Source organism: Ptychodera flava, chromosome 10 (genome assembly GCF_041260155.1).
Source record: "Ptychodera flava strain L36383 chromosome 10, AS_Pfla_20210202, whole genome shotgun sequence".
Taxonomy (NCBI): domain Eukaryota; kingdom Metazoa; phylum Hemichordata; class Enteropneusta; family Ptychoderidae; genus Ptychodera; species Ptychodera flava.
In genome coordinates, this window is record NC_091937.1 from 28246016 (window position 1) to 28273574 (window position 27559).

The 27559-nt window shown below is 37.0% G+C and overlaps 2 protein-coding genes across 2 annotated transcripts; one reads left to right on the forward strand and one right to left on the reverse strand.

Moving 5' to 3' along the window:
* Nucleotides 1-1074: 1074 nt before the first annotated feature.
* Nucleotides 1075-7841, forward strand: LOC139142403 (betaine--homocysteine S-methyltransferase 1-like). Its single transcript, XM_070712326.1, has 7 exons — nt 1075-1167; nt 1877-2067; nt 2577-2771; nt 3520-3631; nt 3871-4067; nt 5474-5555; nt 7270-7841. Exons 1-7 carry the CDS (start codon nt 1149-1151, stop codon nt 7557-7559), a joined length of 1086 nt encoding a protein of 361 aa, XP_070568427.1. The 5' UTR covers nt 1075-1148; the 3' UTR covers nt 7560-7841.
* Nucleotides 7842-11473: 3632 nt separating this feature from the next.
* LOC139142407 (uncharacterized) lies at nt 11474-14994 on the reverse strand. The gene is made up of 3 exons (XM_070712330.1): nt 14648-14994; nt 13306-13427; nt 11474-13107 (listed from the first exon to the last, which is right to left on the reverse strand). The coding sequence occupies exons 1-3, from the start codon at nt 14892-14894 to the stop codon at nt 12922-12924; spliced, it is 555 nt and encodes a 184-aa protein (XP_070568431.1). The 5' UTR covers nt 14895-14994; the 3' UTR covers nt 11474-12921.
* Nucleotides 14995-27559: the final 12565 nt, after the last annotated feature.

Sequence of the window (27559 nt, forward strand, 5' to 3'; positions counted from 1 at the left end):
TGATGTGTCATCACACGAGACTCTGTATCCCTGAAATATGACGTAACATTTGAATTCCCATTTGAATGCACATGACTGTGATATGACTTCTGACCCGTAAATACCTCTTCAGCGTCGCGGCCGTCAGGAGATTTCGGTATAGGGTCAGTAGAACTTTTCTCTTTTAAAGCATATGCACCATAACTTCGAACTTGAATTTGGTCAACGCGTATTTAATGTTGGGCTTATCATCAATTCAAAAGATTACTCATATTGTTAGTAATATAATTAGAGTATTTCAGAGCAAAGAATCGCTAATATTCTAATATACCAACATACTCCTGCCCATAGCCTGTATCAAACTATTCGTGTTGCAGCCTATGATTATGTTCATAAGAATAACTAACATCGTCATAAAGACATTTTAACGGCGCATTTATGTCGACCCCGGACAAATTCTGCAAATGGTTGTGTAATGCACTTATGACGTCAGAGCATGATTTTAGCATTTTGGCCTAACTTTTCCTTGACAAATCCTTCCCGTCACATTTCATTTTTCTCAAATCATTGTCTACCATAATGAAGCTAGTCATACGGAAGCTGTACCAGTAGGAAACTAGTCATATGGGGCCTTTACCATCATGAAGGTAGTCATTCATAGCTTTTGTCACCCGAAATATAAAGTTGATTTGCCATTTCTCCATTGATTTTCTCGTCACCAGTCTTTTACCCACGTTATAAGTGATTAACCCCTGTATTTCACCCTATAGAGTGAACAATTGTGGCTTAAGCATACGTGACTGTGCAAAACACACGTATCTGGAGAGTTAGTCTAGTACTTTGACATATTTTTGCTTTGAAAACGGTCTTGGCATGCGGTTACACTGTTTCGTTGCAAAGACAGCACATCCATTTCAAATCTTACGATAAGTATACCCTCATCTGTGATGACGATATGCTTGAACAAATGGTCGTTTGCAACATAAAAAAAGCACTAAAGACTATCTCCAACGTTCATGTCATGCAGTGTCATGTTATATTCTCCATTGTTAAATCACTTGACAGATTTACCATATCTCTTTATATGAAGGTTACACTGGACAATAGCTACAATTGAGATAATACATTATACAGAAGGCCATCAAGAGTGCAAAGTGCAAGCGTTGGCTATGTCTGGAAAGGTGAAAGGTGAGTTACCTTAATTACGACACCAAAGAATTAATTGACAGACAGAGGTATATAGTAAGCCATGCCATGGAGTTGGATAATTTTATATGAGATGCAGACTATAGCTAGTCACAATCATTAAGCTAATATTAATACTAGCCCATATATCAGTCTTATAGTATATTTATTCATATGTCAATTTTAGCCATTACGCTGATTTCCCACCATGGGGACTTGACAAGATTTGGGAGGGAAAATGTTTTGTTGCGCCAAACGAAAGAGCGAGTGCCCTTTCGCTCCTTTCCGTGCAGACAGTAGCCATTCGCAAGAGAGTTAGTTACCAAATGCCTTTCATAATGCACCGATTTCTCCTCGCCACGGGGGTTTTTGAGTATCTTGTTATCGGTTTTCCTCGCCCTATATTAATGAGAGAGAATGTTCAGGGTAATTTTATGTACTATAAAATGCCTGCTGCTTATATGTCTGCGTGTCGGATGTACAGTGTAGCTGAAATTTGGGAAATTCTTGGAACTGGTGAAACCGTTACGTTTCATATATCTTAAGGTGGACCATTAACTTTCACTTCTAGGTTTTTAGAAACTTGATATCAACGGTTTAGATTATTTACTCGTTATTGTAGGCTTCATTCTTGAAAGTTGAACACGTTAATGTCGTTGAAGAGCAGTGATGTTAGAGCACTGCTTCTGTGAAACGTTCCTTTTCCATTCAGGCTTGCTGGAACGATTAAATGATGGAGAGTCAGTTATTGCCGCTGAAGGATTTCTGTTCCACTTTGAGAGGACCGGTTATCTACAGATAGGCCCGAGCGTTCCTGTCGTAGTACTGGAACACCCTGAGCTGGTTAGGGACACCTACAGAAATTTCGTTCACAGCGGCAGTGATGTCGTGCTTGCCTTTACGGTATGTAAGCAATTTCTCAGATCCCCGGCTCTGTAAGATCCATATATTTCTTGACGAATTTTGAACCTCACGTAATGTAAGATTTCTTTGTGTAGCAACGAAATTCTTCGTATACCTCATCTACAATTATCCCAGGATGCAACGGAATCATCAACTTCTGTTTAATCACGCCAAAGGCATCGGTAAGACCATACTACGACAGATTAAGCCCTTCATAATTTGACACAGTCGAACCCTAAAATGTATGTGTTTTTAAAGTTTTGTGGATAAGTTCCTGTGGGATACTAACAAGAAACTCAATATTCAGTGTATACTTAATGTATGCAAAAGGCATCTTTCTCTTCTCTTTCCTTACAGTTTTAAAGTCTAATTACTTTCAAATGAAAATCGATAAAACCCTGACAATACTGCCAGTGTGAGAAATAAATGAACAATAACATAAATGAAACAAAAACACAATACCGAAAAAATATCTCAAAACATTAAATACCCTTATTTATCTCCTTCAGTATTATGCAACACGTGAGAAAACACGTCTTATTGGAGCTGAAGAGTCCTTGGAAAAGATGAACCGCGCAGCGTTAAAAATGGCTCGGGAGGTTGCAGATGAAACTGGTACATTGATGGCCGGTAATATATGCAACACGAACATCTACCAGCCAGAGAATGAAAGCAGCGAGAAAGAAATACTTAACATGTTCAAGGTTACTTTCAATATGACCCCACATGTCTTTAAAATAAGTAGTTCCTTTCAGATATTGTAAACATTTGGGCTGATTAAAACTTGTTGACAACTGTTATTTTTACACTCACGATAAATTCAACTAATTGATAGTGCATGAAATTAAAATATTGTTAATAATATGCAATGGGTGATGAGAAAATAGTTAAAAATCTAAAATCTTGTTACGGGGTTGCATCGGGAACAATCTCTGTAACATACCTGTCAACGATAAAATGACGAAAATGGAGAAAGGAAGGACTGTTCAATTACGAGGTCTGTGAAGAAACTGAAATATGAGAAGGATGGCTGTTAACCTGTCGATCAATCATTACTATTAAAGGGACAAAGTCAGCCATTTTTCATGAATTTTGTTTGATACGGTATACTACTTATATACTAATATAAGTTGTATCTCGTATCAAACGAAATTCATGAAATTCAGCTTTGTCCTTTTAAGGTAGAACGCGCTTCGGGGACACAAATTTGGACTCTCAAACTTTTACAATTCTTTTCTGATATACCACTTGTGGGGGTTCATTTTAAAGCTCTTGTTGTAAAGAAACTTTTTACCGGCTTAGTTTTTCGAAACTCGAGAACCCAAGAGAGGGACAATTAAAATTGTAAAATAAGGCATATGGATCAGTTTCATAGGAGCTAAACAGTTATAAGATCACTTCTCGATGCAAAAACTGTAGCCATACACATTTTTTTCTTTCGCGAATTGACAGGAAATGATTTTCTGGGCCGTCGAAGAGGGCGCGGATTTTATCGTGGCCGAAACCTACGCACACTTTGGTGAAGCAATGCTTGCATTGAAAGCAATCAAGGAATACGGCAAGGGTTGGTATAACGAAATGTTACTTAATCTTGATACAATATTGAATAAACAATGGAAGGAAAGTTTTGTATAGTACTCTATTCCTGAAGTCTAGCTTCTCTGATGAAACGATATTACCAAAGATGCCTAAAAATTAAATTTCTAAACTGTATCAAAGACCTGACGTCGATGTTGACAATACATTAGTCTTGTAGAGGCCTACATTTTTGTAATCTCTAAAAAATTTTCATTTTATTAATAGGTCTACCAGCAGTCATAACATTGGCGCCATTCGTCGTGTCAACCCAAAATTGCCAAGCAATCACGGCTGATATGGTGCCTTTAACCGAGGCTTGTAAGAAGTTGGAAGAAGCTGGTGCTGATGTTGTTGGTTTGAATTGTGGTCGTGGACCAGCCACTATGATGCCCTTAATGGAAGAAATCAGGAAAACATGTAAAGTATGTAAACATATTCTCACCAAGAGTGTATTTTTTCACACTAAACCATTTATGACAGTGCATTATTTTTTAACAATGTAGTTCTCTATAGTTGATTATGAAGTGTTTAATATTGCATCATGAATGTTGATCGACATCATTTGAGAAACAGATGTTAGGCACTTCTAATTTTTTTCATCTTTAGGGACCGTTCAGTTTTTACGGCCGGGGGGGGGGGGCGGCAAAATCTTGTCGCCGGTATTCAAAAAAGTATATACCCCCCTGCATTTTTCGCGAAAAAATGATGACCCCCCTTAGTCAGACGAAAAAATTTGATGAACCCCCGCTGAAAAATAACCAAAACCCATATGCCAAATTTACCCGCACGGTTTGGATTTGAACCCCGGTACACGGCGCTCTTTATTCGTGTAGCAGAGATGCCAGTGTACAAACTTCTCAGCCACATCCATGCAAACGTCTGTTGATTAGGACAACTATAAGGCAATTTTCAACTTCATTTCCATAGACAAATTATGTCCATGGACATTGTATAAAGTAAACTTTATCGGAGTTGTTCGCCAAAGGTAGCCCTCCGGTTAAGAGGGTCATGGGCCATTACATAAAGTCAACTTTATTCTAGTGGGCAACCAAAGGTGGCCCGCTGGTAAAAAGAGGGTCGATCATGGCCATTGCACGAAGTAAACTTTACTGAACAGGGCCGCTGAAGGTGTCCGGCCGTTAAGATGGTCATGGGGTATTACAATAAAGTCAATTTATTGTAATGGGCCGCCGCAGACGGCCCACCGGTAAAGAGGGTCGATCATGGCCATTGCATGAAGTAAACCTAATGGGAATGGGCTTCCAAAGGCGTCTGCCCGTTAAGAGGGTCATGGGTAATACATAAAGTATATCTATTGTAGTGGGCCGCCGAAGGCGGGCCGCCGGTAAAGAGGGTCGATCATGGCCATGGCATAAAGTGAACTTTATCGTAGATATTATGTTTTTGAAAATGTGGTGACCCCCCTTTCCTACCAGTGAAAAAGTGATGACCCCCCCCCCTTCGCGGATTCCAAAAACGGCCGTAAAAACTGAACGGTCCCCTATGACCTCGTTTGTGAAGAGGCCCAAAAATAGTAAGTTTTTCAAGCGAAAGGGAAGACAGGAGATGTTTATTACTTCACAGTTTGGAGAGCCTATTATCACATAAAAGTGTGTATCAGGGATAGACCTGGAAGCTGTGGAAAACCGTTCGTCCTGACAACATTGTACAGCACATTTAATTGTGTATTTAGAAACACCCTGTAATTCTGCTTACTAAAAGAAGCAGTCACCTACCAAATCATTTTATTAGCACTAATGGAATCAAGAGCGAACTCTTTGTCACAAGTACATGGAGTTTTTTAACAAGCTTTTCGTAACCTTTTCAGGGTCACTTGGCTGTATTGCCCGCACCATATCGAACTACAGCAGAACAACCAACCTTTTTCATGTTGACCGATCCACAATCAGGTAAGCTATAAGTTACACGTTTTAAAGAGAAAAATGCAAGGGATCGTTCCCCATCGATCGGCAGATTCATCATGCCATTTTGAATCACATTTACAAACGTAAAATATACATGAACTCGAATTTATATATTTAAGCAATAAAGCAGACCCAGCGATTGTATATTTCGAGATTTTAACCAGTTCACGACATATATGCACAAGCGATAGCGAGTGCATATATGAAGTGAACCCGTCAAAATCGAGTGGTGTACCGTCGCTGGGTGTGATGTATTGCTATTATATCATAACAGTATGTTGAAATTCAGGCATGGAAAGTCAAAGAAGGATATTTCCTCAAGCTGAGAGCTCGCGCGTGTGCCAGCCGTGGTATATCGCTAATATACCACGGTTCTTTTCACATCTCGACCAATAAGATCGTTGTATTTGCGCTATCAGTATACTTGTATGATATAATAAGTGTTATATAATGGCTACTTTACACAGTACCTTTACGCAGTCATTTCTATTTTTATGTAAGAAGAACAAGAAATGTTTTAAACTGACAGGAAAATACTCAAAACATGTAAAAAAGTTTCAGCCAGTGGAGATTTAAAGCGAAAAAAAACTGTCAGTATAAATACTTCATCATATTTATTCTGTAAAACATTGACATTTTTGTCTTGTCTCAAAACTGTATCAAAATATAAAGTTTTAAGCCATTAAAAAATACATTGTGTACGATGTTGCAATATCTGTTGTTGTTGTTGTTGTTGTTGTTGCTGTTGTTGTTGTTGTTGTTGTTGACAAATGACTTCTGGTCCGGGATGGAATTCAATTGTAGACAATATCACCGCCGCACGTGTCACACACATACATGCTATGTTGATTGCAGGAGGTATCTTCGATTACGGGAGTAGAACTTGAACACTATATTTTACAAGCATAACAAAAATTTTAGAAAATACATAAAAAATTAAAGGTAAGAACCAAAAATTGTCATTCCGGTTATATCACCGATTGGTTCCAATGATAATTAGCATAAGAAATGTGGATTGAAATGCGACACCTTAATTTCCCTTGTGTGGAATTGTTTATGAAGCAGGATCTTTTGAGTTAAAGTGATGGAGACAGAGACGGCGGCTCTATTTCTTCAAAAGTTATTACTACAGCTACGATGAACTACTGGTACAATAATATAATGTATGAGTGCTGGGTGGATGAGTGACAACCAGTTCCAGTGGTGAGAGATGCGCTCTGAGTATACGCATACACATACACTATACTGTACATAAACATATACTAAAGTAAAGTGATTGATAACCGGTGTTGGTGGGAAAGTAAGAAGTGTCTTTGACTTTGCTTGGTCAGAAATGAGTGATTCGCCAAAGCATAATTTCCGCTCCGCTGACCTACGCAAAAATTAACGGGTAGCGCTAAGCTGTTGCCGTAAATAGGCGCGTGGTTGACGACGATGGAGTGAAGTAAAAAAGAATTAAAACTATGTGTAAACACAGGATATTAAGAAGGAACTGACAAGATGGCAATCTGTCTTCATTTTCAAGGAATTAAGAAGTAGCTATCTTTGTATAACGTTTCTCAACATCCCTTGGTATTGAATTCAGGTTATTTTCGCTGTCGTGGACGGGAATCATTACAAGGCACAGTCGCTTGTGCCACACGACACAACGCGACCGATAAGTGTCTTTGAAAGCAGTATCTCATTGTATATTTTACAGGAAAGGACTTGTTTCCGGCGAACACGGACGTCCTATCATGCTCTCGCGATGACATACACGAATTTGGCAAGCGCTGCAAAGAACTGGGTATACAGTACGTGGGGATATGCTGCGGTAATCGCCCTTTCTACACCCGAAGCTTGGCCGAGTCTCTTGGCCGATCACCGCCCGCCAGTCGCTTCTCACCTGACATGTCCAGGCATTACGTCTATGGTACTGACACCAAAGTGAAGAAAGACGTCGCTGATGAAAGCATGAAGCTCTACCACACCCTCGGTGAAGTCCAGTAGCCATTCACAATTGGCCGGTTTATCAAGAAGTCTGAATCGTGAAATGTTACCAAGATGGAACACATACATAACGATAGAATTCATCAAATCGTTGGAACACGACATTTAAGTGCGGACTTAGTTATGCATCGAAATGTATTTCATGATTGATGCAACAAGTTTTTTTACCGATTTTTCATGAGTAATCGCTTTCAAATTAGCATAATCAAGTAAATTTGTAACTCCTTGCATGTCATATGGGCTAGTGGCCTTGAAATGTAATAAACTTGCACTAATAAAATAAGTTACCGAAAATTTAAATATATCCACGTGAATTTATGTTCGGTTATTCCAATTTACCGTAAGTCGGGAAACGAAATTTTCAACGAGCATAACCTTAAAAAGTAAATGAAACCAACACTTCATATTTTTGTAGCGTGTGTATCGTTTACGAGAAACATGCTGACGGTGGAATTATGCGCGAGCATTCATGGCTACAACCAAATACCGCAAAATACTCTATACAGCATAATCAAAGAAAACGTACAATTATAAATGAAATAATTCTAGCCTGTGTACAGGAAATACATACATACATACATACATACACACACACACACACACACACACACACATACATACATACATACATACATACATACATACATACATACATACATACATACATACATACATACATACATACATACATGCATGCATGCATGCATGCATGCATACATACATACATACATACATACATACATACATACATGCATACATGCATACATACATACATACATACATACATACATACATACATACATACATACATACATACATACATACATACATGAGTAGAGAACAATCAAGAGAGGAAATGTCATCATCTCTACATCTGATTTCGATTGGATTAGGAGAACAGTGATAGCGAAATTGTAACATGGACTCTTTTATAGTCAAAACGTTCAATTATCTCAGAGTTAAAACCGGAAAGGTGTTGTACATTTATAGATTATCTACCTATATCGCAGTGATATTTTTTGTAACTCCTGCAATTATCCAGGGAAACCGACTCCACTATTTAAGATACGGAAACTCATTACATAAGTGTTGCAGGTGAGATATTAATGGCGTGCAAGGACCTAGCATCGTCCTGACGTGACCATTGCGTGTGCAATATGGTAGATTATCATATTTGTGTCTCAGACCAATGACAATGGACATTTGATTGACTCCCGTTTATTCCAAATGAAGCCAGCCGTTATCAGTATCAACTACTGTCCACTATTGGCACCGAAATATCACCAAATAACTTTTATGACGTAGTCCTCTACGATCATTTTCGTCCGATCATTTGTACTTTACTTTTATTTGTTCCTTGATATTACAGGCGCTAAAAGCATCGAAACCAAATCAAACCTGACTCTGACGGACTGGTCATTAACAGATAGTGGCCCCCTTTAACAAATAGGATGTACATAACCGGATGAGACGATTCCATCAAGGAAGCTAACAATTATCGACGCCTACTTTCACAGCATGGAAAGCAAGTTATATGTCTAGTTAGGACTAATTTATGATTACATCCCTCATAGTCGAGCCAAATTTCAAACAGTTTAGGATAGAATGGGATCAGAATCGTGCTGATGAAATGGCTATCGCTTTCCTGTAAAATTTCCATATACCATTTAGGGCGGCAGTCGTTAATTTAAATAAGAAGAGTTTCATGGTCTGAGTTTGTTGTCAGTGGCAATATGCAGCGCCTCGGTACATTTTAGCTAATTGGTCGCTTAAATGTCCTTATCATTAACAAATTATTTCCAACAGCCAATCACCAAATTTAGTTTCAGACAATTTACGCTGCTTTAGATAGTTAAAACCTGCCAACTACATCCAATTGCATGTGACCTTCCGAGCCGCTGCAAATCACTAGCAGTGCTGTCATATTTGGAACTCACGTCAAGCAACTATGACAGACCAAAATCGTTTACTTTATCCAGGGCATATGAGAAAGGGAGATATCGCCTGAATGATCAGGTGACACACGATCGCCTCTCCTATGAACTGACAAAAGGCATGTACCTGGGATTACAATACCTTAAGTAGAATAGAAAATTACTCGCATGAAACGGAAACACTGACAGTGTACGACCCGATGCAACGAATAAAGCATGTGCACCGCTGAACATTACTAGGCGCAGCCGAAAATGCAAAAATTATTGTTACTTTTCCAGTCAGGGCAAAGTGGAATCGTCAGATTGTGTAGTATTATTTATTTATTTATTTATTTATTTATTTATTTATTTATTTATTTATTTATTTCATATTAAAGGATTTTCCATTTACATAATCAAACAGGGGTAAAGACTGCTATAAGGTTGTAATCTACCATGGGGTCCGACATAAAGAATAAAATATTCAAGTTTTAAACGTGAAAATAACTATAAAAAAATCAAATAAAAATAAAATCAGTACAAGTAAAATGTAAGAGCAGTGACTACAGGTAGAAACATACATAAAAAAACTGCTAAAATGCGAATAGTCTATCTGTTTACATTGTCTCTGATGTAAGAGTTCAACTGGGATTTGAAATTATTCATGTTCGTACTGCATCTAACCACATCAGGCAGAGAATTCCAAGCTCGAGCTGCACGCATGGCAAAAGTCCTTTGACCCGTTTCAGTACGAAATCGAGGCAGTAATAATTTACAAGTTGAGGCTCCTCGTGTTTGATAAGCATGAACGTCATTCAGCGTAACAATTTTTTCGATAAGATAACTTGGAGCAGTATTGCTGAAACATTTGTACACCATGATACAGGTAAAGTAAAAAATACGTTGTCTAACAGATAGCACATTGAACCTTTCAAAAAGTACTTCAGTTGGGGTATCAAAATCAGCATTAAGTATCACTCTTAAGGCACGCTTCTGCATTTTATAAACCTTATCTATATTTTTATAAGTCGTATTTCCCCAAACAATAGAGCAATAATCAATGGCAGATTGAATCAAACCGTAATATAAAACTTTTCTAAGGTGCAAAGGAATAAAATTACACAGGCGCCTAAGTAGACCAACTCTCCGACTCAAAGTAAGACACAAATTATCAATATGTTTGTCCCAAGAAATAAAACTGTCTAATGTTAGTCCTAGTATCTTTTCAGAGGAGACACATGAAATTTGTTTGTCATTAATAGAGATGTCTAATTGTTCACCAGAAATATTAGCGTCTTTTATTTTTTGACGAGATCGACTAACATGGCTTTCGTTTTGCTCTCATTTATGATCATTCCATTACTACAATCCAGTTATTTGACGACATTACATCATTTTGAAGGGATTCATTAACATGCGGAACAGAAATACCAGAGGTAAGAAGGGTCTGGTCATCAGCGTACATATCAAGTTGTGAATTATGCAAAGTAAATGGTAAATCATTGATAAAAATAGTAAATAGTAGTGGTCCCAACAATGATCCCTGAGGCACACCTACAGTCACCTTTTGAATATTCGAAATTTTACCCATGTAAGTAACTACTTGAGAACGATTTGATAAAAACGATTTAAACCAGTTTAACCCATTAATTTCTAGTCCATATAAAGATAACTTTTTAAGAAGGGTTTGGTGATTAACTAGATCAAATGCTTTTGACAAATCCAAAAAGAATACCAGAAATTTGACCATTGTCAATATTTTCTAACAGTTCATCACACATTCTTAATAAAGCTGTTTGACAGGAAACAACATTATTAATTGCGCCCTTCTCCCGAAAAAAAGCCGACCTGTGTTCACGTTTTTTGCGAGTGCGATTGGATATGACGTTGAAACCAGCTTTTCAGTCGTCCGATTATTCCTGTATTAACTTCTTCTATCCATATTTATTACAAGGGAGCATTTAATCGGAAAATATGAAAAAACCCACTTAACAACGTTTCGTATTATTCAGATATTTTAATACAATGAAAGGAAACAAATCCAAAGGAGTGACAATACAGATAATCTGTCTGTTCCGGAAAGACAGTTGAGTACAATATTTCAAGATACATTCACGGTACTGGTGTAAAGCAATTATTATATTGTGCTAAACTTAATATCACGGCTCCTTTGATTTTTAAGTTTTTTAAGAACATGGGGTATAAAGTTTCCCTGCAATGATAAAAATTTTATTCGTGTTTTTATAATAATTCCAACTTATCAACTACTTTGTTCTACAGAATCAGACCGAGAAGACATTAAGAACAAGTTGGCCATAAATTCTTGTTTCGATATCGTATAGTTATTTATGTTCATAATAATGTGCAAACCTTTTTACTATAAATTTTCAAAACTAATAGACTATGAAGACCATTGGAAACTTTTCAAATACGATAATAATCCGTGATATGTGCAATATTTTGAAAGACTGCATTGGAGATTTAAAAGAGAGCAGAGCGCACAAATGTTGCTTTCTGCATCGAAGACCGAAAACATTCTTTGTATATGTAAAAAAATGCATTCGTATAGATATTTTGAGGTGTGAATAATCTTCTGCAATTGTAATTTAACAAGTAAGGATTTCAGTTTGTGATCTTCACCAATATATCGTTAACCGGTTAAATATCATGTCAAGTCTCGAAGCCATCTGTGTACGACAAAGATGATGCTATCTTTGGCTTAACGCCGATATATGGGATGGGTAGACGTGGGTTCACTCCGGCACAAATCAATTCGGGCAGCTGGACCATTTCATAAAGACCCCTACGTCATATTACTTCATAGTATTCTCTACGATATGTGACATTAAACTTTGAGAAAAAAAGTCCACAATTAGTGAAAGTGAAATTTAAGTTCAAAGTACAGTGAATGAACTCGACCTGCGGGTCCATACAGACAATGACAGCAGAATATACTGTAAGATCACGCAGGGGTCATAAAAATGTTCAACTCAATCCTGGGATGTTTTTCCTACTGACATGCAATGTATTAGATAAGGTAATAAATGTAATAGTCGATAGGAACGACACAACAAATAAGAAAAATAACTTTGCCAGTTGTTTGAAGATAGAGTGTACCACGGGGATAGATATTCGACTCTCTATAATTTTTCATAATACTTCTCTAGCCTAACACTTTTGGCGGCTCACCTTAAAGCTCCTGGAGTAAGAAACGTTTTGCCTGTCTTTATCTTTTCCAAATTATTAGACTCAAAACGGAGACAGCGGATATTTTGAATTCCAAATAACTGTAAATATCAGATAATTTCTTTCTGTGATACAAAACTTTGCAGGGTGACTCCTGCTTTTCATTCTTGATTTGTCTAAACAATGATTGAAAGTTCATTGAGGAAGTTGAGCAAAAGTTTCAGTCATTTACTTCGAGGGTTTACTTTTACTTTCGTGTACTACTAAATCATGAGAAAGTATATATCGTCAGATCCAAAATTGGCGATGAAAACATCCCCTGTATATGGGTTGACAGCCAAGAACATTTCCTCACTTTCTGGACACATAGACTTCAAGATGTAGAAATGCTGATCCTCTGGTTTGTCAAGGTTGAATGTACAGCAAGGGTCGGGTACGGACTCTTTGTCCTGCAATATAAAGGATGTCAAAATTATCACATTAGCGTCTTTTCTTTAATTGCGTTGCAAGGAGAAATTCCTACACCTGTCTTTTATTGTGCCGAATAGGTGATAAATGAGACAAGCATTTGTCACCTGTCACCATGAGAATACCAATGGAATACTCTAGCTTTTCAAGGTTCTCACAAAACAAGCGATAAATTTTACCTGAACAACTGGTACGTATGTCTCATTGTCGTGATGAAGATCCACGCAGAGAACTTTGCTCTCGGATTTATCCGTGTAGAAGAATGTCGTTGTTCTGTTGAAGGTGTTTTCTACCAAATGTACTGAAACAAACGGAGAAATAAATGGAAAGACGAGTTAGTATTTTTGTTTTATTTTGCGTTGCATGCATGCATATAGCAAAACCGTCTAAATAATTAAATTACAGTAAAGGCCTAAAGGTGGATAAAAACATGCGCCAACATCGTAAGTGGAACCGTGATATAATGGATGTTGTTAGCGTACATGAAGACAGATAGTGTGAAGGTGCTTTTAGTTCAAAACCGGCGTTAGAATGCTTTTATGTATTTTCTCTCTTCGGTATCAATTTGAAAGCCAAAAGATTATAAACAAGATATGATGTCAATTGCCAAATTGTGTGTGTATGTCTTGGTACATTTTGATCGTGACATAGTCTTCAATACGTAAAAGCTACCTCGTGTCAGGCTTTTGTTGTATACTTGTTGCTCGAAATCTTCTATACTTTTTGCGGCAAGAAGTTAATAAGTCACAAATAGGTTTGCTCTTAATCAGTGATACTGTTCCTTTGATATTTCATTCCAAAGTGATTAAGTTTTGTTTGAAAAATTCGCTTTTTTATTACTTTGCGTATATATTCATCGAGAACTTCAATACCTTCAATTATTGATGTTACTTGACAGTTTTGTTTTCTGAACGAGAAAACTCGAGGACCAGTAGGTTCACTGTGGCATTACAAATCGCATTAAACACCAACGGTATTCAAATGTTGGCGTCATTTTCATGAATTTGCAAGCAAGCAAGAATTCATTCACTTTTTTGAATTTTGGTAGTGCTATAGATGAAGAGAATAGTATATGAAGTCCGCATGACTAGGTAAACGTGACAATTATCAATAATGGCAGAAAAAAGATATGATTTTCCTTTCTTTGAAATAAGCCATAACGAGACATGGAGACTGGTCTTAGACTTTCATGTACCTGCCACTCTTGTGTGAACTGTTGGACTGACTCTCTATGGACAGAACATCACTTGACCAGAAAAAAAAAACCGTTTCCGATAAACCGGGAGTCATATTGTTTGGCATCGCCAGTGCACTGGCAATGCCAAAATCATATACCAAGATCATGCGTTTTTCTTCTTCTTACATCATCATAATTTCATAAATAAGGAACTTAAGGAAAATCTGAGGAAAGTAAAAAGTTGGCGAGGTACAAATTCAGATGATTGAACTGAGGTTGCCATAGACTTCTGGGCTCCGACATGATTGTCATAAACTGGGTAATATCTCGATTATGAAACCTACCATGATCGTGGTTCGAATCCCTTGTCGTTCCATGGGTGTGCAGCCCTTCGCTGTACGGCGAAATAATTATGTAGTAGCCACTCCTGTTGATCATGTTAATATGTCTGCTGTCTCTTTTCTCTGCCAGAGCTCCCAACAGTCGTTTCCGCATGGGAGATTCCCGATCTTTGTGATGTTGTCTGCCGTAACAACCATACAAGCTCAAGGTTATAAGGAGAGCTAGACATGCTATGCGTATCAAGTTCATGATGCAGCTGGATCAGGCCAGAGCCAATGGAACTGTTTCTCACTAAATTATGAAGTACACTTGTGCGCTGCTGGTTAAACAGCACCGCTTGTTTATATGTGTGTATTGTCGGGAAGCTGCGCAGATGCCCACAGCAATAGTGGGTAATTTGGGGCGGGGGTATTTGATTGATGAGATACTAATAGATAAAAGTTTTCAATTTCCGTCATCATCTGCCTCCCACGTTGATATCTTTAATGAAGCTTAATGTGAAAATACCAACCCTTTGCTTACAAGTAACTTTTCAATGGGATAATAACCAACGCAAATTTATGGCATTGGACTTAGATTTGTGATGTTCATGCTCTTGAGAAAATACGGTGGTTTCAAACGGGTTCGAACCCACATCGTACGGTACCCATGCAGTCACCTAGCGGAGAAGCAACTGACGAAATCGCTCGGCCAAATCTCCAATCTCAAAAAAGATTGGTTCAATAACCGAGCTAAGTTGTTACAATTTTTCTGACTGCAACCCCTCCACACGCTGAAGAGTTCGTGAAGAACTCACGCTCGTTCGCTCACTATCACACATCGCACAAAAACTTTATCGAAGCGAAGCAATGAATACATCGCTTAAAATGGGCGAAAGACTGCCTCGTGGACAATTCTGTCAACCAGCAGAGCTATCAACCAAGGGTACAAAATACATTGGTTTCAAACAGGTACGAACTCACAACGTATGGTACCCAGTCACCTAGCGGGGAAACAACAAACAAAACATCAGCCTCAATAACTTTGGATTAAATCAAATGCTTAAAGCTGTTGCGCCTTTTCATTATATTACCATCGAATAACATCGTGCGCCCAAGAGATATTGAAAGATCAGATCCACCCTGAAGACATCATCATCGGAAAGTAAAGGTGCACCAGAACCAAAGCAAACGGGCAAATAAGCAATAAGTATTGTACAGTATTGATGTTCCATTTCGATAGTTGGTTGGTAATGGCTACAACTTATTGTAAGTGTTATTGTTTTCCGGATTAAACCAAGAGAGCAAAAATGTGTCGTCCTGGTCCTTGAAAATGCTACTCAATAGAACAGTAACAGACTATATATATTTTACAACCTATTTTAATTTATAGTTGTCGTAAATTGTCTTGTGCGGAAATACACATCATTAAGAAGATGAAAGTCACAGCAATTTAACAAAGAAATTGCCGACACTTGATGCTGACCAATCAAAGTTGTTAAACAAACTTTCTGAATTAATCATTAAATGTAGACACGAGAAAGAACAAATTTTACCGGTCGAACTTCCAACCGATGACGAACTGCGGAAATGCACTCTCCAACATGACACATAAGTTGTATTCATTGATTTAAGTTAATTCATTTAAGTTAATTGAACACCATGGGACTGATCCATTCGATATAACCGCGAGTACATGGAACTCGACAGTCTGTGTACTCAATTCTTGCTTTCATATTATTCATTATACTATTCTGTGCCAAACCACACAAGATTTCTTGTGTGTGTGTGTATATATATATATATATATATATATATATATATATATATATATATATATATATATATATATATATATATATATCATATTTTCTTCATACTACAAATAAATATATAAATTTGAATTATTATCTATAACGCCCAGCTTTTGGAACCGAGCTCTGTGTACTATCTATCTATCTATCTATCTATCTATCTATCTATCTATCTATCTATCTATCTATCTATCTATCTATCTATCTATCTATCTATCTATTATACAAAGTACTGCAAGTACAAAGTAATAATATCTGTTACTTAAGTTTCACGCATCCTGCAATCATCAGACAGATGAATTTAAAATATTCTTAGCCCCACACTCTCTCTTATATCTTTGGACCTACCATGCCATTCTTAGTTGGTGTTAAAATTTGATAAATACTATTTTGTTTGATGGAACCACAGTTTTGCTTTCATTGTGTTACACTCTCGCTGATGCAAGTTATCTACTATGATTTTACTTGATATCCTATTACTTTGTGTGTGAGTTGATATAGGCCAACGCACACAAACTCTCATAGGAAGGCCGTACAATTCCCTAGATGGGAAACTATCCTTCAGGGAAATACGCATAATACTTTTGAAAATTGAATCAATCTTGTTTGTATTCTCATGACCTCAAAGTACATAAATAAATATCACTTGAGAAACATGTTTATGCACAATATATTAGTAAAGAACTTGTGTTGAATATATGTGCATAGATGTGGAAGACTTTAGTCGGATTCCAGCTGGATAATTACCAGAATCAGCTATTTTAGCAACGATATAGTTGCTTTTCCAGAAATGTCTAAAAAGTGATTACATTTTTTATATTTAACCTATCTACCTGAATGTTTGCAATGTGATACGGGACACTGCTTCCAAATTAAACCCATACCTTCGTCAACACGAGTATAAAAGTGCAAATGTTGAGCTAACCTACTAGGGAGTTTGCACTAAATGTATTTATTTGTGAATGTATTGTAATATACAGAACGTAATAGCCGCCACACAAACGAAACGCCATAGCTGAAGTAAAGTTGTAGGCCAGTGAGGGAGAAATGGCAACATCATATAGGAAAATGGCGTAGCATCAAGAAATATTGTTTTAATTCTTCTCTTAATTATGAGATGACGACAGAGCCAAAAACAACAGTCGCGCATATTACGATTGCAACAAAGATCGAAGGGATTCATATCGCTCTTGGGTGCATTCATTTGTGACGAGCTTCTATCAGCTCAGTCCCTCAGGGGTTATGTTAATTTTCACCCACATCATCCTTGCCATTATTAAATTAATGATCGTCTCGTTTCATTAACGACGACAAAAGAGTCCCCCTTTAACTATGTTACTTATTATAAACGCAATAATTTAAAATGAAGAACAAGTGCTTGGCGTCTACACAGGAAGTTGTAAACAATGGAGTGTTGAAATTAATAACGAATAAAAATACCTATCACATGATCACTAAAGTCATCGATTAAGGAGTACAGTTAGCTATGTTGATGCACTCAGATTAAAAGACGGTGAAAACAATGCAAAAGCATGAGTTACGTAGTTTCTGTACTTTAATCTGATCAAAGCTATCATCCGCAAAATTATTGTATATTTATTACGCTGTGTCAATGTCCTAAAATCTCATTTGACAGGAATGAATTTTGAAGAAAAAACTAAATATGGTTTCAAAGATTTGAAATCACTGCTCCACAAATTACCACCACCACACACTGCAAATACCTTTTGAATTGCGCAATATCTTGTGGCAGGTTACTTTGTATTCTTCTACGCCGAATTTATTTTAAAACACTAGGACGTAATGACATGAGGCTGTACATAATTTGATGGAAACTCAATAAAGATACTGATTTTTGAAAGATGTTTCGGTGATCCTGTATGGTGCTTTGCTCCTTTGAAGTATTTTCATTATCAGGTTAAGATGCGTTTTTATGATTCGTACTATACAATGAACCACATAATTCTAACAGTAGTTTTAATTTGTTTTTCTCTGTAACATACCTGAAATTTTTGACATCTAATGCAATTTCGAGACGGAAGTCTATAAAAAGTTTGAACCTCGGATCTTGCAGTGTATGATTTTTGAAGTAGATCATTTCTGAGAGAGAGTGTTGTCTGACTTCGCCTGATGATCAAACATTGCAAGGTTTAATAATCAGGACCTCAAGGCTTATTCATCGGTAAAGTATTTGAAAAATATTGAAGTGGTGTCATTTTACTAATTAAAATAATCCTTGTTTTTCATTAAGAATCACGATGCATAATCTGAATAATTACCTGCATCAATATTTGTAATATGGCGACAACGTGTTCTTAAATTGCGATAACTTTAGACACCATTTGAGCTTAATTTTTAACATGGTAAAAGGCGTGTGGGACTGATTCAAAGCAGAATAGCATTCTTGCTAGTGTTACCTGAATTTTCATCTTTCACTGATCAATATGAGATCACGGTTCGAAGATAAGAAAACTAAGCAATAATGCTTTGTGTTTCTGCCATCAACTTTAATTGAACGCTTCCCTTTTACGCGATCTAAAGTAAGCTTGTATTGGTTAAATGAAATCACCGAGAAAGTCCTTAATGAATACCGTGAAACGCAAAAACACTAAAAACACACAATTATATCAAATGGTACACCTGAACATCTCAAAATAATACAAAATCACGTAAAATCTGTTACAAAATGTCACTTTCACAATAATAACGTTTGCAATTGCTATCTGTTTAGATTACAAATATGTACAAGAACTCAGCTGGACCTACCATGCAGCGATTCTTCATCGGATATGCAGTATTTTATCTTTTGACTGGATTAGAAAATTGTGAGTGACACAGCTATGGGAGTCGGTAAAACAAATACGCTATCCAGTATTGTGAACCAGAGGAGGCCGTCCCCAGTTACCCTTCATCTGACATCAATTACGGATTTTTTGCTGCAATCATAAATTATTACACAAGCATACCACACAACTAATTTTTTTGCAATTTGAGTTTTTTAATCCAAAGAGATGGTCTAATTTGAGGAAAAGATTGCAGTTTGCTTTAGCCATATAACAAAATTTTCACGATGCAATTCACTCAAAACGATGGGCGATACCGACAGTACGAAGCACATAAAATATAATTGAATATCTTAGGATAAGGTCACACAATATTGTTCATACATCCGTTTGACTTTGTAAATTTTAATGTGCCATTTAGGATAATGGTACAGTATTTTTTTATATATCTGCGGTAATGGCTTGATCAGATAAAGTACACGACAGGGTATATCGTCATTTCTCTTTCAAGGTCTTTTTTTCTCTCAATGCATCGACACTGCCAATCACTGTGCTTGATTGATGACTATAGCCGATCACATTGTAGCCATTTAATTCGTTGTTTAATTTCAACAAAAGCATTGTTCACCACTTCGTATACAGGCGCCATGCTCTTGTCCTTCATTTTAAACAAAAGGGCCCATATACATTTACTATCGTTTAAAGGGACTCTTCTGTCGTCGTTCATAAAATGAGACGATTATTAATATAATAACGGTAGGGATGTGGGTGACAATTAACAGAACCCCTAAGGGATAGTAATGACGGAAGCGCGCTTTCCTCTTTCATTTGAAATAAATATATACAAGTGCATCAAGTACCTGTCCGAACTATGTTAAAATCAAATACGTGTGACTATTTTCTGTCTCAATCTATATCTCATAACGACTAAAGTGTCGCTATTACTCTATATAGTATCTGGGGTATGTAAATAAAAGTGATCAGAGTTCCAAAGCTGGCAGGATATAGGAGAGCATGGTTTCCCAGCTAATGAGTACTACACCTCTGGAGGAGGGGGATTCCGAAAAATGTTCTGAAATGTTTACAAATACCCCCTAACAAACTCACAATGCGTTCAAATTCCCGTATTGATTTGCCATAATTTTGAAGTCCCCCTCAAAGTAAGGCAAACTGTGGCCAATATAATGCTTTATCTAAAAATATCAAATCATAATACATGCGAGTCTATTGGGCAAACTATTAACATTTCCCCATAAAAACAAGCTATATCTCTACATTTATATGTGTTTGATAATTCATTTAAATGTACTTTGCTTGAAGTGGAAGGTAAAGAGTACATGTGGGCAATTACAAAACAATTGATTGTTAGATTTCATTGATAATAGAGAGGTTTAGTTACACGTAATTACGTTCGATTAATACGCGTAGTGTCTTTATCACGTGACAACCAGACGTCGCCTACGTGTAGAACAGACGTTCAGAACGTCAGATGACACTTCTACACGTAGTCGTGATTACGTGTAGTATTTTTTAAATATTCTTGATGATTTCTGCTAATTTAGACAAGAAACCTTGTAAAGTATTATTGCAAATTGGCAAACATCTTTGTAATCATAATATTTTGAAGAGTTTGCACCAGCACAAGAAGTACTTGCTATGATTTCCTGACGTGAATAAAATGTTCTGGTCTCATTCCACTTAATCTAACGCCGCCACAGAGATCTCGATAAACCACATAAACTAGAATATTACTCTCGTTGACAAATTAACGTTTCTTAAAACTTACACAAATTTAGCGTGTTTCTGAGAAAAATACAGCAAAACTATCGGGAACGCATAACTAAACTAAAAATTCACACGTGCGCACAGATACACGTACGTCATCACGCGCCGTCGGAGACGTACACGTAATTACGTGTAACTAAACCTCTATATTGTTGATTCTCTGTTCGTTTTAATCTATGAGAAAACTATGAACACATTTTCCAATATAAAACTAGGAATATCTGCTCATCTATAAACGTTCGATAATTGATGTAAATGTAGTTGATAAACACTGTGGTGTTTACAAGTGTATATGTGTACAAGAAATTTGATTTGATACTAACATTGGAATCTGTGACAGTACTGTGAATACTTTTTTTCCCAAAATAAAGCTAACAATATCTGTGCATTTATGGACTCTAGATAATTTCCATAACTTTACTTGTTTAGAAGAGGGTACTTACATGTGCACATGTTTACAAGAAATTTAATTTTGGAATTTCACCGAAGATGTTCATCCACTATACATGGAAAACGAAAATCCGGTTTCTTGCACACTTATCCACTTGTAACTACCCCAGTCCAATCAAGTACATTAATATCCATAATCAAGCACACATAAATACATATTTACCTATTTTTGTATTGATAAAAATTATTCATAATTTCCTCATAGACTACCATCTGTAGTGAATCAACATTTCGGTGAAATTCAAAAATCAAATTTGGCTCATATCAAAAAACTATTCTTTTCCAAAGTATTTCGTTGCCTCTTGAGAAATAAGCGGCGATCTCGTAAAGGAACTTTGCCACCAGGAGGAAATCGATCAGTATCAACTGTTTGTTTAAAGGCACTCTTCACACGTTTAACGTCTTTATGGTCCTTAACATCAAAATCTTTAAACGACTATCCCATCTTTTACCTTGCATTTTATGATCGTGATTCTTATTGATCTCAGAGCAGGAGGTTCATCTAGATCGCTAAGTTCAGTTTTTGTACATTAAAACAGATTGGACTATATCCTTATCATTTAGACATTGCAATTTTTCGTACAAACGACACGCTATAGCTAAGGGATGGACCATTAGACCTTGGGATGGGGGTGGTCACAATGAAATTGTGAATTTTTTTTTTTACTATTGTAAATTTCTGAAATTTTTTTTTCAAATGAGATTAGCTGTGCAAATTTTTTTTTCTGAGTAAATTTTCAGATTTATAATTTTTTTTAGTTCGTCGCTGTCTGAAGATAAAGAGGGCAAAGATATGGTGCAAAGCACCACAAGTGGCCATGCAAGCGGTCATGGGGGGGGGGGGGGGAGGGGGGGAGGTTGGAGCTTTTGAAAATAGAGATTAAAATGGTGTTATTTGGTGGCACTTGGGGAGTATTTTTGCGGGGGGGGGAGGTCAGGAGGGGGGTGTCCCCCCTCCTGCTGTTGGAGCTTTTGAAAAATAGAGATAAAAATGGTGTTATTTGGTGGCACTTTGGGAGCATTTTTTTCGGATTACACATCTTCCCCTGAAACATGGTCTTCTTGCTCCTCAGTAGCTTCCTATAGTTTTGAAAATTGACTATTTTGGTTTCCTGGCTTCCCTTTCTACTGCGTGGTGAAATGCCTACATTCACCCCACCAAACATCATGCATATCTCATGATTTACAATTGATTTTGACAAGCTGAGAAGCTAAAATAAGCTAAATAATATAGTTAAATTTGCATATTTGTGTTTTTAGAGCAATTGTTGCCCTTTTTTGATCAAAACATCTATTTCTCTGTAGCAGCATGTCCAAATTGATTGGATGTGTATAGATGTGTTGAAATTTCAATATTTGTCTTTTTAATTTTAGGGCAATTTATGCCATTCATGGTCAAAAAATCTGTATTCTCTGAAAGGGCTTGTCCAATTTCTTTGAAATTTGCTACACAAAAACGATTATTCATGCAGATTTATTCAGTATTTGCTATCGAGAAACTTTCAAAGTTCAACCCTTTTGTGTGTTTTTGTGTTGGGATTTGTTGGATAGATGGCATTCTACGTAGTGTATTGTTGAATGTTAAAACATGTGTTGCTGTTGTTTTTTGAGGCTGTTTTTTGAGAAAAAAGAATTGAAAATGCCTTTTTAAAAGCAAAATAATACATAATGACTTGATATGTTGTTTTATCATTATTACGTTCTTCTACTTGTTCACACCATTCTTGCATTCATCATTGCAATAAAATGCTGTGAAAAAAATGAAACTGATGTGGCCTGCATCTGTTTACCTTGATCTTAAAAGGCAAATACAACTTTCTGTCTTGACAACCATACCATAGTTTCAATGTTTTACCTAGTGTACCCGCTTGGGTTGAACGCAGGAAACAAGTAGAAAACAGGCTCTATAATTTCATAATGTTCAAGTGATCAGAATACAAAAGTCCCGAAAAGATAAGATAATCACAAATTCCAGTATAAGGGATACAGTCACTCTAAATGTATAAATTAAAATTAAAAATGTGCCGGGAGGATGTACTAAAAATACAAAAGTTGCTTTCTGTCGGTAAAATCTAAAAAAATTCAAAATTTTAAAGACTTTTGCAGATTTTTTTTACGCCTTTGTCTTCTTATTTATTTATTTTTATTTTGCAAACTAGTTTGAAGATTTTTTTTCCTAACTTTCTGCTCTGAAATTTTTTTCCCCTGTTTTTGACCACCCCCCTCCCAAGATCTAATGGTCCGTCCCTAAGCTGTTTGTAATCCAGAGGTACGCTTGATCCGAATATCTCGTCGAATGTCGGGGAGGCGGTGAGTAATATTAGAAGATCGACCGCTTACGCCTCGGCTATCATAAATGACACGAGGAGGAAATCTTAATGTGATAAAAATAACGCATAGAATGCGAACTATTAGAATAGCGGCGTCAGAACGCCTCGCTCGTAAAAACACTGAAAGCGACTTAATGTAAATGAACTGATTGCGGTAGAAGTGAAAGTAATTGAAATGGTATAGTAACTGCGCGGTTGCAAACCATCGTTTTCTTAGAGTACAAAGAATTGACGGCAAATGGTCATCGGGGAGTGCAGGGCTTGACGTGAAGACTTGTGACGTGTAGCAAACATCCAATAAATACCAAATTGGACGTGAGGAGGAACGACAATGTTTTCAATATATAGCACATTTATCATGTGTTTCGTGTGCAGTAAAATTCGTGAGTGGTGTATCTATTGTGCTTGAAATACGTATTCTTACGTTGTCGCATCTTTTGTGTATGTGTCGTCTGAAGCGAAATTATCCTTTGTGATTTACGATGGATTGACACAGTATGTTTGAAACTAAGGCTATACATGCCAGTTTGGCTAATTTACGATGTCCCGGAAGCCAGTCAATTTTTTTAAAGAAGCCATTTTGTGGATCATAGGAAACTTTCAAATTTCAAACTTTCCATGATCGGGAGTTTAGGAAATAATCTGTGTTGTCTCATGGGGATACTCTCCATACTTGTATATATCACAAATTTTCGGGTGACGTCAATATCTGTGTAAGATCAAATATTTGTGAATGTTACAAATCTATATTCTCCATCTGAACCGATATTAATTCACAAAGTCTCTGTACATGTACAACTTCTTCTTACTTTGCTTATAATAATCTTTAATACAAAGGGGAAACCTTTGATTATAGGAATAATCATCAATAAAATACGAAAGTATGTTATTGATGTTCTCAAATGTCAATAACCAGCCCTTTTTATACAACGTTACAGCGTCTACAGAGTATATTCTTTTTCTATGCGAGCGAGAAATTGAGGAACTATTTTCATCTATTTCACATTCTATTTTACAATGGAAATTCTCACAGCATGATGTGAAGTCGACTGAGCTCATCTTAGGTAGGTTCCTATAAAAAACAAGTACTGCGATCTGCATCCCCCTCTGCTGTCAAAGGTTGGACGTTCTTTTGCTTTTGACCTGTTGACTGACATTTTAAGCTATATTGGCACATATGCAATGGTTAATGACGTCTGCATCATATGTATACTAACTTTTGTCCAAGGTTTAGCGCCCGTCGACAGCATATACGCGGGCACTTTTGTCAAACATGTAGTTACTGACAATCTTTCGCAAGTCAATACCCTTTTGGACATTGCATTGCATTTGATTGATGCTGTATGATAAAACCTTGCATAATTTACACATAAAACCAAAATGTGTTTACAAGAAACAAGTTTACAAGAAAGTCGACTTCACATGACCGCGGATTTTATTCGTTCCGTGGTAGGACAAACGTAATAACGCAGACTACTGTACAAACTGGCATAGCTCATCTCAGGTAGGTTCCTATAAGAAACAAGTACTGCTATCTACATCCCCCTCTGGTGTCGAAGGTAGGACATTCTTTTGCTTTTGACCTGTTGACTGACATTTTAAGCTAAATTGGCACATATGCAATGATTAATGACGTCTGCCTCATATGTACCAACTTTCGTCCAAAGTTTAGCCCCCGTCGACAGCATATACGTAGGCACTTTTGTCCAACCTGTAGTTACAAGCACAGTAGATACACCACTCACGAATTTTACTGCACACGATTACACGATGCGCTTGCACATGACAATCTTTTGCAAGTCAATACCCTTTTGGTCTTTGCATTGCATTTGATTGATGTTGTATGATCAAACCTTCTTGCAAAATTTACTCATAAAACTAAAATATGTTTACAAGAAATGTCTCTAAAAATCTGACCTTTTCGAAGTTACCGATGCGTGATTTTGAATCAAAGCTTTGAGATCACATGAGGCATTACCCTGATAACTTAAGGGTCAAACACGATAACCTCGTTACAGGGTCAAAAGGTCAAGGACCCGCGAATGTGACCTTACTATCATTGTGTATGACATTTCGCACAAAGGGCCAGTGAAAATGGGTGTAGCATCTTGATTCCGACAACGCGTACACGTTTTGACAGACTGAAATTGATGGGACAAGCAAAATTTATATGTTTTCTCTGTGAAAGTTCCAGAAGGAGAAGATAGCTAGAAATATATACCTACAGGTGCCTAACAAACTCTGGATACCCTACTTCGAACCGAGAATCTATTCTGGCTGGCCAGACTGTGTCTTCAAATTAAATACAACCTCAGGACAAAAATGCGATTAATATATTCATAACACTTTCAAATAGTCCGACTTTGCGGAAGAACACAGCGGATACACCGTTCGGTAAATAGACCACATTTCAATCATTTTATGTATGATCTTCAGAAAGACACTTGGTATTCGAAAAGCTTATTTATATTTAGACTGAGTTCCAAGTATAGCCTGATGTCAATACAATATCAACTAGTTTGTGTCACACAAAGCATTATAGAAAGTAGCTCATCTATAGTCGATCTATCGGATGGTGTATCCTCCTTTGATAGACCGGCTGAAACACATGATTTCGCCATCTATCTAACCATAACCTATCCATGCATGCATCGCATTTGTATATATGAATATACGCTAATGAATGAGAGAGAGAGAGAGAGCAGTTGTAGAGTCGACTCAACTCTACTTCTTTGAAACCATGCAAATATATGCATCTGGTGACACTACGTCACACGCGTCGCGAGCTGTCCGCTTTTTAAAGTCAAGCCCCAGCCTCATACAACAGCCCGAGCTAGCTGACAACTTCGATACATGGGTTGGTGGTATTCATTTCTCGCTTACTTACTTAGAGTAGTATACGTCATGAATTCCTTGCTGAACTTTCTCCTGAATTTGCCTTCAAACACTGCTGTAATCGTTTCAGACCAGAATTGACTATTTGACATGTAATGTTTGCATCGCGCTGACTGTAGTTATGAATTGTGTCATGCTACTTTAAATAAGCGAACAATGGAAGTCTGAATATGTTTAGATGACTCATGAATGTCTTTATTCTATGTAGAGACACCAACTTGGCAAATGCAACGGTACAACCACAATTTTGCGCCTACATACGCACTTCACAAAACTACCTTAAGTTTGCTTCGCTCGTCGCTTTAATATTCATTACAGATATTATCTCCTGTAATAGGTGACGCTGACTAGTGTCCAAGTCACAATTGATAATTGCATCACAGGTCTTAAAGGCTGGAGAACGTGAGTGATAAACATGGCGGGAAAGGTGAAAGGTGAGATTGGGTCGAGACGGCCTAGTTACGAAATAACACACTTTGGTACACACATCAAAAATATGCTATGAGTAAATGTAACACGATAAGCCAGTGAAAACTTCATTTACCAGATGATCTTCAGAACGAGCCTCTACAAGTAGTAGACTAAAAGTGTATTTTAAAATTTTGAGAGTATGAATATCTGTCTCCCTGAGGCGTATTCTAGGAAGTTAACTTGAGAATTTGATGCATTTCACTGTGAAATAACCTATATGAAAAATAGGTAATACTCTTGAATTTGATCTTTTGCTGTATTTCTTAAAGAGGCACTCCCACTTGGTAACATTTTTAAAACACATATTTTTAATGCCAACAGTCGATATTTGACGTGGCGACTCCGCGCGGATCGCGAGATATCGATAAAAACATGTCATTTCCCGAGCGTATTTTTCACATCCCGAAG